Source organism: Narcine bancroftii, chromosome 6 (genome assembly GCF_036971445.1).
Source record: "Narcine bancroftii isolate sNarBan1 chromosome 6, sNarBan1.hap1, whole genome shotgun sequence".
NCBI lineage: Eukaryota > Metazoa > Chordata > Chondrichthyes > Torpediniformes > Narcinidae > Narcine > Narcine bancroftii.
Window position 1 is genome coordinate 246,029,133 of NC_091474.1, and position 13,071 is coordinate 246,042,203.

General features: G+C 44.1%; 1 protein-coding gene across 2 annotated transcripts in view; it reads left to right on the plus strand.

The window, feature by feature from the left end:
- The window catches only part of LOC138737212 (inactive tyrosine-protein kinase 7-like), a 315,556-nt gene that overhangs the window by 119,896 nt on the left and 182,589 nt on the right, over positions 1-13,071 (plus strand). The window contains exon 2 of one of the 2 annotated variants that reach the window (XM_069887883.1): positions 7,534-7,635. The exons of the other annotated variant lie outside the window; for it this stretch is intronic. Coding sequence (XP_069743984.1) covers positions 7,534-7,635 — 102 coding nt within the window. The remainder of the gene's footprint in view (positions 1-7,533; positions 7,636-13,071) is intronic. 2 annotated transcript variants of the gene reach the window in all.

Below are 13,071 nucleotides of genomic sequence, written 5' to 3' on the forward strand. Positions count from 1 at the left end.
AGTGTGCTGACTGACTGCATCACGGCCTGGTATGGGGCTACCAATACCTCTGAGCAGAAAGCCCTGTCAAGATAGTGGGCACAGCCCAGTACATCACAGGCAAAACTCCCTCCCCACCATCGAGAAAATCTATGTGGAACTCTTGCTGTCAGAGAGCAGCAGCAATCATGAAGGATTCACACCACCCTGGACATGCTTTGTTCTCGCTGCTGCCATCGGGAAAGAGGTAGAGGTTACACAAGACTCGCAGCACCAGGTTCAGGAACAGTTGCTACCCCTCTGCCATCAGACCCCAAAACAAATTCAGAGACTCATTTAAGGCATCTTACTTTGGACATGATTTATTACTGAATTTTTTTTTCTATATTGCTGTGAGTTTGTTTACAGTTCATTTTTTGTACAGTGTATGTGTCTTTTGCTGAGCCGATGAGTGGAAATTCTGTCTGACCCATAGGAAAAAGAATCTCAGGGTTGTATGTGATGTAACTCTGAACTTTTTTTAGATTCCTAATGAAGGGTTGAGGTCCAAAACATTGGTTACCTTTGAGTTTCTCCAGCACTTTTGTGTTTTGCATTGGTGTAAAACATTATTTAAAACTGAATGAAGAAAGGTAATTAATGGGCCTTCTACATGATTTTTGCTTATCTAAAATTGTCATGTGCTTTACTACACCTGCAATGGGAGCAAAACAGAACAACCTGCATGCTTACAAATGATTTGAATGAAAATGTAGATTCTTGATTGAGTAAATTTGCAAATTACACATAACTTTGTAGAGTTGTGAATTCTAAAGAATATTATCAAAGGATACAGCATGATATGTGTCAAGAAATGGCAGATAGAATTTAATCCTGATTGGTGTGTTGTGTGCACTTTGAGATCAAATGCAAGAGGAAAGAATGTAGTAAATGGAGGATCCTTGGGGACACTGATGTACAGAAGGATCTTGGGGTAGTCATTCATAGCTCCATGAAAGTGGTAAATATGGTAATAGGGCATTGAGTATAAAATTCAGCAAGTTCCAGGTGTATAAAACTGGTTCGGGCACATTTAGAGTATTGTGTGCACTTCTTGTTCCTGCAATATATGAAGGATGTGGAGGCTTTGGAGATGATGTGGAAGAGATTCAGCAGAATGTTGCCTGGATAAGAATATACCCTTTAAAAGAGGTTGGACAAACTTGGAACTGTTTTCTGTGAAGGCTCGGAACTGAGAAGTAACTTGACTGAAGTTTCTAAAATTATGCGTGGTACAGAAGGGGTAGGTGGTCTTTATTCCCATGTTGGAAATGTCAAATACTGTAGAACATCAAGGTGACAGGTGGGAGGATTAAAGGAAATGCAGGAGGCAAGTCTACTTCCCAACACCGTCCTCCCCCCCCCCCCCCCCACCACACATAATGGCAAGTGCTTAGAGAATGCTTGTATGTGGGAGTGGGGAGAGAAGGGGGTTTGGAAGCAATTATAATAGTGATGTTTCAAGAGCCAATTACAGATGTATGAACCTCCAAGGAATGGAAAGATGACTTATGTGTAGACACATGGATTAGTGTAATTTTGTATTTTTGATCTATGTAGTCATTATAGGCCAAAAGGCCTATCTGGAATTGGCCTGTTCGAAGTCATGAAACTCCCTCATGTCTGGTATTATCTGCACTTTTTTCAAAGCCTTGGCTTTCCTTTTGCAGTGCCCAGAACTGGTAAAAAATACTCCAGCTTTGTATGCCTGTTGAGCAAGCCTAGAATCCTTTTTATTTTTATGGCTGTTCCAACTTTTTCAGCTATCTCTTGAATATTTAGAATTTTATTTCTACACCAAATTTAAGTTCTGTTCTTTTGACCAAAATGCATCGCTTCACACTTATTTGAATTGCATTTTATCTCCTGTGTCACAGGGAAGTAACAAACTTGCTCTTATGAAGTCTGATGATATTGCTTGCTGTTTGCCATATTTCTGAGGCTAGTTTATGTACTCCCTTAAGTTGCACACTGAATTCTGTTTCCCAGAAACAGTTATTACTTTTGCTTTTTAATCTATGAGAGACAAAATTGAGTATTGCCTCCAATCTGAGGGGAAAAATAATTTACTATCATTTTGCACAGTTAATGTCTACATTTCCACTATCTTTTTCATTTGGAGCTGAAAGCATATCACTAATGTACAGCCTTCAGTGATGGTATGGTAATACTTTAGAAGACAGAACTCAGATGGCAGATATTTGAGACTGGGGGCTGGAGATTAAAGATGAAAAGATGCAGGCAGCAGAATTTTGGATGATAATTTTCTGGAGGGTAGAACTAGTCTAAACTATATGAATGAAGGTTTCAGAACCAGATGTGATGAATCAGATACAGAGTTGGGGTGACAGGTGAAAGATATTGTTTGCTGTTGATCTTGTGTCAAAAATGGCAATCATTTCAACCTACGACTGTACTCAGAGAAACTAGGAATAGGAAATTGAATTTGATGGAAATTCTTTATTTACATTATGAAGTAGGAATGGGCTGTGTGGCCCATTGATTTTGTGTGAACTCTGGAGAGATTCCCATCAGTCCTGTTGCCCATTTATTCTCCCTTGCATGCCGATCAACTCAGGTTGATTCTTTTGCCATCTACCTAAACTAACATAACATAACATAACAATTACAGCACGGAAACAGGCCATTAGGCCCTTCTAGTCTGCACCGAACCAAACACCCCTTTCTAGTCCCACCTCCCTGCACAATGCCCATAACCCTCCATCTTCTTCTCATCCATATACCTGTCCAACCTTTTCTTAAATAATACAATTGACTCCGCCGCCACTATTTCTCCCGGAAGCTCATTCCACACGGCTACCACTCTCTGAGTAAAGAAGTTCCCCCTCATGTTACAGATTTGGAAGTGAAATCTGTACAGAGGTATTCATTAGCTTTATTTGGAGCTGCTCTTCCTTTTACAATTTCTAAGATTAGTAGACATACCTTTAATTGAATACTTAGACATTACGGATTTGGTAGCATCAATTTGGAGTAGCCAATTAATGTTAAGTGTCTATTCATCCAGTGCTGATGTGTAGTTTTGCATTATACAAGCAAGGGGTGGGCGAGATCATGGATAGAGCTGACAACCCTTGCCCTCCACTCCTGTGGGACTACTGGGTGCGGTGAGCCGGTGGAGGTGTCGCAGAGCAGCAGCTGGGCGGAGTCAGGAAGCTGGACATCCTCGAGCTGGAGACCTGAGATGGTGGTCCGGAGAGTTTGAGTTTCAGGATCGTGCTGCTGAGCCTGCGCTAGTTGCACGTAGTCGAGGCCGGGAGCTAGCGTGCTGATGGCCAGTCAGAAGAGTGCATCCGCCGTGACCACATTGTCCTTACCCGCCCTGTGCTGGATGTCTGTTGTGAATTCAGACATGTAGGACAGGTGGCGCTGTTGCCTGGATGACCATGGGTCCTTGGCCATAGCCAGTGCTTGGGTGAGGGGTTTGTGATCGGTAAAAACGGTGAAAGTTCTGCTCTCCAAGAAATATCAGAAGTGGCAGATGGCCAGGTACAGTGCCACGAGCTCCCGGTCAACTGCTCTGTATTTAAGCTCTAGCAGCCGCAACTGCTTACTGAAAAAGGTCAGCAGGTGCCACTGCCCATCCAGCCACTGCTCCAGCACCCCCCCACCCCTCCCCCAACCGTTGTGGTGGAAGCGTTGACCAAGAGCGCCATGTGCACTTCCGGGAGCAGGTGCACCAACAGGGCCTGTTTCGTTGCAGTGAAGGCCTCGTCCACTTCCTCCAACCAGTCCAGGGTCTTCTCTTTCATTGCGATCAGCACGAAAAGAGGGCGCATGATGCGGGCGGCATTGGGGATGAATCTCTGGTAAAAATTTACCATTGTCACGAGTTCCTGCAGGCCCTTGAGGGAGGAGGGTTTGGAAAAATGCTGGACGGCTGCCACTTTCTCCGGTGCCGGAGCTGCTCCAGACGCTGAGATGGTGTGCCCCAGGAACTGCAATGTCTGTTTCCCAAACTGGCATTTGGCCTTGTTGACTGTGAGGCCGAATTCTGCCAGCCTGGCGAACAGGGTACGCAGATGGGCCTTGTGCTCTTCGTGGCTGCGGTGGCTACCAGGTTATCATCTTAGTAGATAAAGACAAAGTCCAAATCCCTACCCACTGCGTCCATGAGGCGCTGGAATGTCTGGGCTGCATTCTTCAACCCAAATGTCATCCGGAGGGGTGATAATGGCGGTCTTTCCAATGTCATCTGTGTGTACCAGGATCTGGTGATATCCACGCATCAGATTGACTTTTGAAAAGAACTGCGCGCCATGGAGTTTGGCTGCGAAGTCCTGGATATGGGGGACCGGGTGCCTGTCTGGAGTCCTGGCGTAGTTTAGCCGTCTGTAGTCTCTGCAGGGCCTCCAACCCCCTGATGACTTCGGGACCATGTGCAGTGGCACCGCCCAAGCGCTGTGCGACTGCTGAACGATGCCCAGCTCCTGGAGAATTCCTCCTTTGCCTGTTTTAGCTTCTCCGGTGGCAACCGCCTAGCTCTGGCGTGCAGCGGGGGTCCTTTCCTGGAGCTGTGATGGAAAACTCCATGGCGGGGGAGGCAACATCAAAGCGTGGCTCCAGGATGGCAGGGAATTCACTGAGGGTCTTCGCGAACTCGTCTGTGGAGGTGGGTACCGTGGCAATTTTGGGTATGTCGTCGTCCGCCATGCCCAGGTGCACCAAGCGAAATGTGCGGATGTTGAGCAGCCTCTTGCTCCTCACGTCAACCAACAGACTATGAGCCCTTAGAAAGTCAACCCCTAACAGCGCGGTGCCCACCGAGGCCAGGACGAATCTCCAAGTGAACTTTTCATCCCCAATCAGTATCTGTGCCCTATGGGTGCCATAGGTCTTGATTGCGGAACCATTGGCAGCCTGCAGGGTTGGACCGCGGGTCCGGGTGCAAGTTTCCAGCGCTGTAAAGGGGAGGGCGCTCAGCTCCCTCCGTGTCCACCAGGAACCGGTGGCCTGTGCACTTGTCAGTGATGTAAAGGAGGGTGTTCACGTGGCCAACCGTCGCAGCCATAGCGTTGATTGGCCTGGCTGTTTCCCTGGAAGTTGCAGGGCTGGCGGCACTTGTGGGCTTTCACTCCCCACTGCTGGTAATAAAAGCACCATGTTGACTGGGTTTCCTCCGGCTTGTGCTTGGGGGTATCCTGCGGACGGTGGGTCCATGGCTTGGAGACTTGGCTGAGGGCTGCCTCATTCTCCTGTTTTTGTGCGCTAGAGGGCATCTGCCCGGGCTGCGGCCTTGCAGGGGTGGGAAAAGTCCTCTTTGGACAGATGGAGCCGGATATCTGTTCAAGGAATATCTGGTGGAAGAGGAAACACGGTTCATAATCCTTTGTCAGGGCCAGCATTTCATCCATGAGGGTTGAGGGGCTGCGATTTCCCCCAACCCATCCAGGTGTAAGAGCCTGGAAGTACGCTGCTGGGCAGTGAGGCCAAACTTCCCCAGGAGTAGATTTTTGAGGGCAGTATACCTGCCCACTGCTGGTGGCCAGTGAATAATGTCATCCACCCTTACCACCGTGTCCTGGTCCAGCACACCCACAACATGGTAAAATTTTGTGGCGTTGGCAGAGATGTTGTGGAGGTTGAATTGTGCCTCCACCTGCCCGAACCACGTCCGTTGGCGTTGGGGCCAGAAGGGGGGGAAGTTTGAGGGCTACTGTGTTCACCTCAGTTGCGTCCATCATTCGTTGGGTCCAGATAGACGTCTGGGCCTGTCGGGGTCACCACTGTGGCACTTGCAGGAGCTGAAGGAAATCACTGTTGCCTCATCGAAGATCGTTAGCGACTGTCTTTATTCAAATTCAGCGCACCCCTTTAAGGGCAGCATGATCTCGATCACCTGGTGCATTGTGATGTCATAATCGCTGCCCAGGGTGGGCGCTGGAAGGGATGCTGGAGACAGAGAAACCTCTGATAACACTATTTCCCCATGGCTGCTCCGCCATGTGGCAATACAAGCTGGGCTGGTTTGCCATGAGGATGTGCGCCGCCACAGTATTACGATAGATCTAGCTGGTCTCTCTCTCTCTCTCCACTCCACCAGGGTCAGGTTGTACGCATGCAGACCCCGCAGGGATATGACCGCCCTGCAATGGTGGTGAAAGCATGCAAAGAACCATGATCGTACCTTGTCTCATCCGAGGGGAAGGAATACTGGAGGAACCAACGCCACATCCTTCCAGTATGTGTGCCACCTCCACTACAATCCAACTCAACCTTTACATTGCCATCTATTGACCTGGAGAATTACTCTTGGGACAGAACATCTCAAAGACCACGAAAATCTGCTGTAACTGTTCCAGATTACCTGGAAAGGAACCCATGGCGTGAGGAACAGTCTCCAGTTAAAGCCGTAGAAACTGAGGACACTTACCCTGAGACCTCAGCAGATGAGAGTACTCAGGATGTGGTACCACTGTCCTCCATCTCATCCGATGGGCTGTATCGAACACAAGCTGATCGTGATTGGAGGCCAACCCCAGGCTACAAATATGAAAGAACTTTGGTGTCTGTGGGATCAACAGTGATGAGTGTCAATTGAATCTAGTGCTGGCAGGGGCAGGAGCTCCTCCAGACTCTCCCGCGCTATATGGCATTTATATTTCTTTAATAAAGTTATTGGTTGTTTTTAAACTACTGACTTCAAGTCTCTTCATTGCAAAGCATAATTGCAAACAGTGGGGGGGGAGCCATGATCCAAGTGGCAGGTGGGTGTATTGTGGTGAGGGGATTCATAGACAGCAAAAGTGACCCAAGGCGAAGGTGGCAACAGTGGAAGAAAAGGAGCCATGGAGTGCCAAGAAGATGAAGGACCTACCTGTTACCAGTTCATCTATGGGTCGGAAGGAGGCCGTGGTTGGTGCGGCGTCGGGAACATGAGGTGTTGAGCCTGGTGGGCAGCGGGAGTAGTACGGCCAGGGAGATGTTGGGACTGGAGGGAAGGTCGGGAGGCATGACGTTGGAGGAGGAAGATGATGATGCGGAAGTGGAGGAAGAATATGGACAAAGGAGATGATAGACAGAAAAGAAAGGAGGCAGTGGGCTCGATGGCATCCACCAGGGATTTAATGGAGGCCATTGGCCAGATTTTTAAAAAAACATTAAATCATTGGTGGTGGGTCAGAGTGTAATTAAGGAAAGATTGGACAATTTAATGGAAAGGGTGACGGAAACAGAAGAAAGAATTGAGAGAGTGACTTGGGGGACATTATGAAAAAAATATAAAAGTGGATTTTCCACAGGATCTGGAATTGTACCTTCTGAGAAACATTATGGACATAAGTTTTAAACTGTCCCAGTTCCAAATTCATTTTGTGCAGGTATCCAGGAAATGTATAGTGGTCATGTGGAAGTCCGACTCCCAACTAAACATTACACGATAGAATATGGAAATGCAGCGTTGCATCCCCCTTGAGAAAACCACATACAATTTAAGGAGGAAATATGGCACATTCATTAGTTTGGCAATCTTATCTGAAGTATGTTGCTTTGCAGACATGACTATCCCCCTTTGGAACAAGGGTACCAAAACAAAGCGTTCCAACACAGAAACGATTGGGATCAAGGAAATGCGATGTGGCACAGACGGCATGTTCTGTTAGTCATTTTTTCTTTTTATTCCTGACCTTTGGTTATTCGGTTACCTTGGATGGTTTTTTCTCTCTCCTAGGTTTTTTTCCTTGGTTTCTGTCGGGATCGTTGACCCCACCAGTATTTGTGTTTTTTGTATCTGTATAATTTATGACTTTATTCTTAGTTGTATCAGGGCAAGGGGTGGGAGGAGATTTTAAAAAATGGACTCTGTAAGCTATATTAGTGTTGGAAGAGATTGTATTGTGTGTTTGAATTTGAGTCTGAAAATCAAAATTATTTTTTAAAAAAATGAATTGAAAGTGGAAGAAAGACTGGAAAGGGGAATGGGAGAAAAATGGGCTCCCTGGGGAGCTATAGTAGGAGAAATAACATTAAGATGGGGGAAGTGAAAGAAAGTGTGGAGCGAAGAGATCCTGTGGGATTCTTCAAAAAGTGGATCCCAGAAGTGCTGGGAAGGGACAAAATTTTGGGTAAACTGGAACTTGAAAGGGCCCACTTGGCTCTTGCCCTCCCACCCAGGTCTAGATCAACAACCCCGCTCCTTCTGATCAAGAGCCTTCACTACTAGGACAGAGAGCAAATTTTACAGGCAGTGCCAATGGGAGCAAAGGGGCGTGGGGGTGAGGGGACAACAGAATATGGAGGAAAGAAAATCTTTTTGTATCCAGACATTAGTTTGGCGCAATTAAGATGCAGGAAATAATTTGATCATGTAAAAAAAGATTAAGGCAAAAAGGGAATGAGTTCACCCTCCTTCACCCAGCAACTTTAAAAATAATAAGGCCAGGAGGGGAATTTTTTTTGTATGAAAGCTAGGTAGGCAATGAGTTATGTAAAAACTTTGCCATTCTCTTGAGAATAATGTACATGCGGGGAAAAGGGGAAATTAATGGAATGATTGGTTGTATATATATATATATATATATATATTGTAAAGGATAAGAATATAGATGGGAATATTTTATTGTTTAAAAATATGAATGTCAAAGTTAAAGAATGAATGTGGGAAGCTCTAAGAAGGGGGGAAGGAATAGTGTAGAAGTTGGATGAGTGTGATAAGCACACTCCAAAGTAATGGGGGGGGAGTTGGTACCAGTTTCTTGGATATTGATGCCATGAGGGGAAGGGGGAGTCAAGAAAGATGGGAAGAATGGAGGGGGGTTATTTGGGTATTTTTCTTGTCTATTTCATTTATGGGGTTTTTCTAGTTTTTTTAGTTTAAGTTTTATTTGGAGCACAGTCATCTATGTCAAGGATCCACGGAGGATAAGCTGGACTGAATATAATTATTACGGTAAAAGAAGGAAGGGAAGGAAAATGATAAAGAGGCTCTGAGGTAATGGATAAGATGATCAAATTTGTGAATGGAATGGGATGGTGAAAAGGAAGTGTTTAGGCCCACTTAAAAAGAATACCAGCAGATATAGTGTTTCTACAGGATACAAATCAAGAACACAAAGTTAAAAAGGGGGTTGGTGTGTTGGGTGGTGACGTCCTCCTTTAGCTCCAGAGCCAGGGGAGTGGCCATCCTCATAGGAAAGAGTGGTCCGGGGCACTCCTGTCTGGGAGATTTGTGATGATTCATTGTCAAATATTCTTGGAATTATGGATGCACGTGAATATATATGACCCGAATTTTGATGATGAACAATTTATACAAAATTTAATTTTGAAAGTAGCAGAGAGGTGTGGGAATGTTTTGATTGAAGGGGATTTGAACTTTTGTCTGGATCCGGTCTTGGCCAGATTGGCAAGGAAGGTAACGTGGACCTGGGCGGCCAAAACTACCCTGATCTTTATGAAAGAGTTTAATTTAATAGACGTCTGGAGAAGGCAATATCTAAGAGAGAGGATTATTCATTTTACTCGTGACATCACAAATCCTACACTAGAATTGATTTTGACATCAGCCCAATTAGTGGAGGGAAGATGGTGGAGACTGAGTACATGGTTCAGTTATTGTCTGACCATTTGCCCTTAACTCTATCTGTTGTAATGACAGATAAACAAGCCACAACATATAGATGATACTTTAATTCACTGCTGTTGGGAAAGCCAGATTTTTGTAGCTTTATTAGAGCTCAGATAGAGTTGTTCTGTGGAATGAACTGTACCTCTACAGCCAATAGTTTCCTATTATGGGACACACTGAAGGCGGCTTATTTTAGTGGCCAGATAATAGGATATATCAAGAGTATTAAAAAGGAGTATATGAAAGAGGTAAATTATTTGGAACAGGAAATTACCCAATTGGGAAAAGATTATCAAAGATTGGGCTCTGAGGACAAATACAGCAATTTAATGAATAAAAAGCTCAAATACAGTACAATGTAAACATACATGATAGAAAAAAAATCAAAACAACAGTATTATGAGCTGGAGGAAAGGCCCATAAGGTCTTGTCTTGGCCGGTAAGGGTGGAAGAGGTCTCAAGAACATTTAATGTGATCCAACCAAGGGAAGACCAAAATATCATACAAACCAAAAGAGATAAATGAAACATTTAGAAAGTTTTGTATAGAGCTCTATAAATCAGAATCAGCGGAAGACTCAGGAAAAATAGTTGACCTCTTGCTTGTATTAATATTACCAAGTTTTGATCAGGATGAACGAGAGAGACTGGATGTCCCTTTCTCTAAAGAGGAAATTTTGCAGGTGAACCAGGGAGGATAGGTTCCCACTGAATTTTATAAAGACTTTAAGGATCTTTAATGCCTCATATTATGGGGGTGATGGATCAGGCGGCGGAGACGGAAACCCTCCTGAAGTCTTTCTCAACAGCAGTTATTATGGTAATATCAGAAAAAGACCGGGACCCATTGCATCCGGCCTTCCTTAGGCCAATTTCATTATTGAATGTAGATTATAAAATTATAGCAAAGGCATTGGTCAACAGGTTGGCTCAATATTTACCAAGATTAATAAATCCAGACCAAGTGGGATTTATAAAAAGGAGACAATCAACAGTTATCATAAGCAGATTACTTAATATAATGCATCTAGCATAGTTGGGGGTGGACCCAGGCATGGCTGTAGCCCTGGATGCAGAGAAGGCCTTTGACAGACTGGAATGGGGCTTTTTATTTAAAGTGTTGGAGAGATTTGGATTCGGACCATTCATAAATTGGGAAAAGGTTCTACATCATAAGCCTCAAGTAAAAATTATAACTAATGAGGAAATGTCTCCAGTGTTCATACTGGGGAGGTCCAGTAGACAGAGCTGTCCATGTCCCCAACATTATTTATATTAGCTATTGAACCACTGGTAGAAGCCATTCGACAGGATCCAGATATAAAGGAGTTCAGAATGGGCCAAGAAGAGCATAAAATCAATTTATTTGCTGAAAATGTGTTAGGATATTTGACGGATCGGTGGGGGGGGGGGGGGGACGGGGACTTGTTGGCTAGGTTGAGGACCACACTGGAGGATTATGATAAGATCTCAGGATATAATGTAAATCTGGCAAAGAACAAAATCATGTCCTTGAAAAAGTCAATATCAACAAGGGAGCCAATTTAAATGACCGCAAGGGGGCATCAAATATTTGGGGATAAAAGTGGATAAAGATTCATGTAATTTATATAAGCCCAAATATATCCCATTGCTCTGGAAAATTGAAGAAGGCCTTGGTAGAGGGAGGACCTTGCCCATTACATTATTAGGCAGGGTTAATTGTGTTAAAATGAAAGTGATGCCAAGACTACCATATTTATTTCAGTCCTTGCCCATCCCATGGCCCTGGAGCTTCTTTAAGACACTCAACAGATGTGACAGGAAGTTCTTGTAGAATGGTAAGATAGCTTGGGTCTCCATGGAAAAATTGACTTGGGGTTATGAACTGGGAGGTCTGAAATTACCAGACTTCAAAAAATACTATGGGGCAGTCTTGTCAAAGTTTATCCCTTCTCTCTTAAATTAGACCGCACGGTAGGAGAAAAGATGGCAGGAGACTTAATATTCTAGTGGGATATTAAATTGATACCCAAGGGAAACAGATAACCCCATATTAAAACATAATTCAGACATGGCAAAAAATAAATCAATGTATCGGGCTAAAGGTGGGGTTATCGCCTAAAAAGCTCTTGTCCCAGAACAAATTAATACCTATGATTCTGGATAATAAGATCCTGGACACTTTGTGCCAAAAGAGGATCAGGTGTATCGAGGATTGTTATGAACAGGGAAAACTCGTGCCATTTGAACAGCTGAGGAATAAGTATGATTTGTCAAATAAAGCTTTCTTCTGCTGTCTTCAGTTAAGACCTTTCTTGAGGGATAATTTGGGACTGTTCATAGCCCTTCCTGTGTGTAGTGACATGGAGATTCTAATTCGAAAGGGGAATACACGCAAGTTTATTTCTATGACGTATCTCCTATTCCAAAGTAAAGGACCCGAAGCCAGGCTTACATAAGGCAAAGAAAAGGTGGGAGTTGTACTTGGGCACAACAATCTACAAGTTGTGCTGATCAGACTTGTGTCAGGACAGCATGACAACAGTTATTAATGCCAGGTTCACGTAGGTGCAAGATAATTTCTTGCATTGACTGCACCTCACACCACAAAAATTACATAAATCGAAACGAAAATTTTTGGAAATGTGCTTTTGGTGTGGAGATTGGAACCTCCATTCAAGGTGGCTATGCACAAAGGTAAAATCCTTATGGAAGGACCTGGGGGACATTCTGAAAAAGAATTAGAAAAGTGGATTTTCCATAGGATCCGGAATTGGACCTTCTGGGTAAAACTATGGACGTGTGTTTTAAACTGTCCAAGCACCAAATTCAGTTTGTGATGGTCACCTTGACAGTAGCCAGGAAATGTATAGCAGTCATGTGGAAGTCTGACTCCCAAATATTACATGATGGAATACGGAAATGCAGAGTTGTATTTCCCTGGAGAAAAATCACGTATAAGTTAAGGAACAAATATGATGCATTTGTTGGGGTGTGGCAATATTATCTGCAATACATTGGTATGCAGATATAATTATACCCCTTCTGATTGAGATAAATGAAGTGGGATGTGGCGCAGATGACATGCTCTTGTATTTTGTTCCTTATCTTTTTCCAATTTGGGTTTTTTCTTAAGTTGCTTTAAGGGTCTGTGATTTTTACTGTTAATTATTTTTATGTTTGTTTACTTTGTATAAGCTTTGTTATATTAGGGTATGGGGGGGAGAGGGATAGGGGGAAAACGCTCTGTATGTTGTATATCATTGTTAAGAGAGATTGTATTGTTTATTTGGATTTGTGTGAGTCTTTGAAAATCAAAATATTCAAAGATAAGGCCGATGGGATGCTGGGCTTCATTAATAGTGGGATTGAGTTCAAGAGTTGAGAGGTCATGTTGTAATTCTCAAATCTCTGGTGAGACCACACTTGGAGTATTGTGTTCAGTTATGGTCACCTCATTACAGGAAGGATGTGGAAGCTATGGA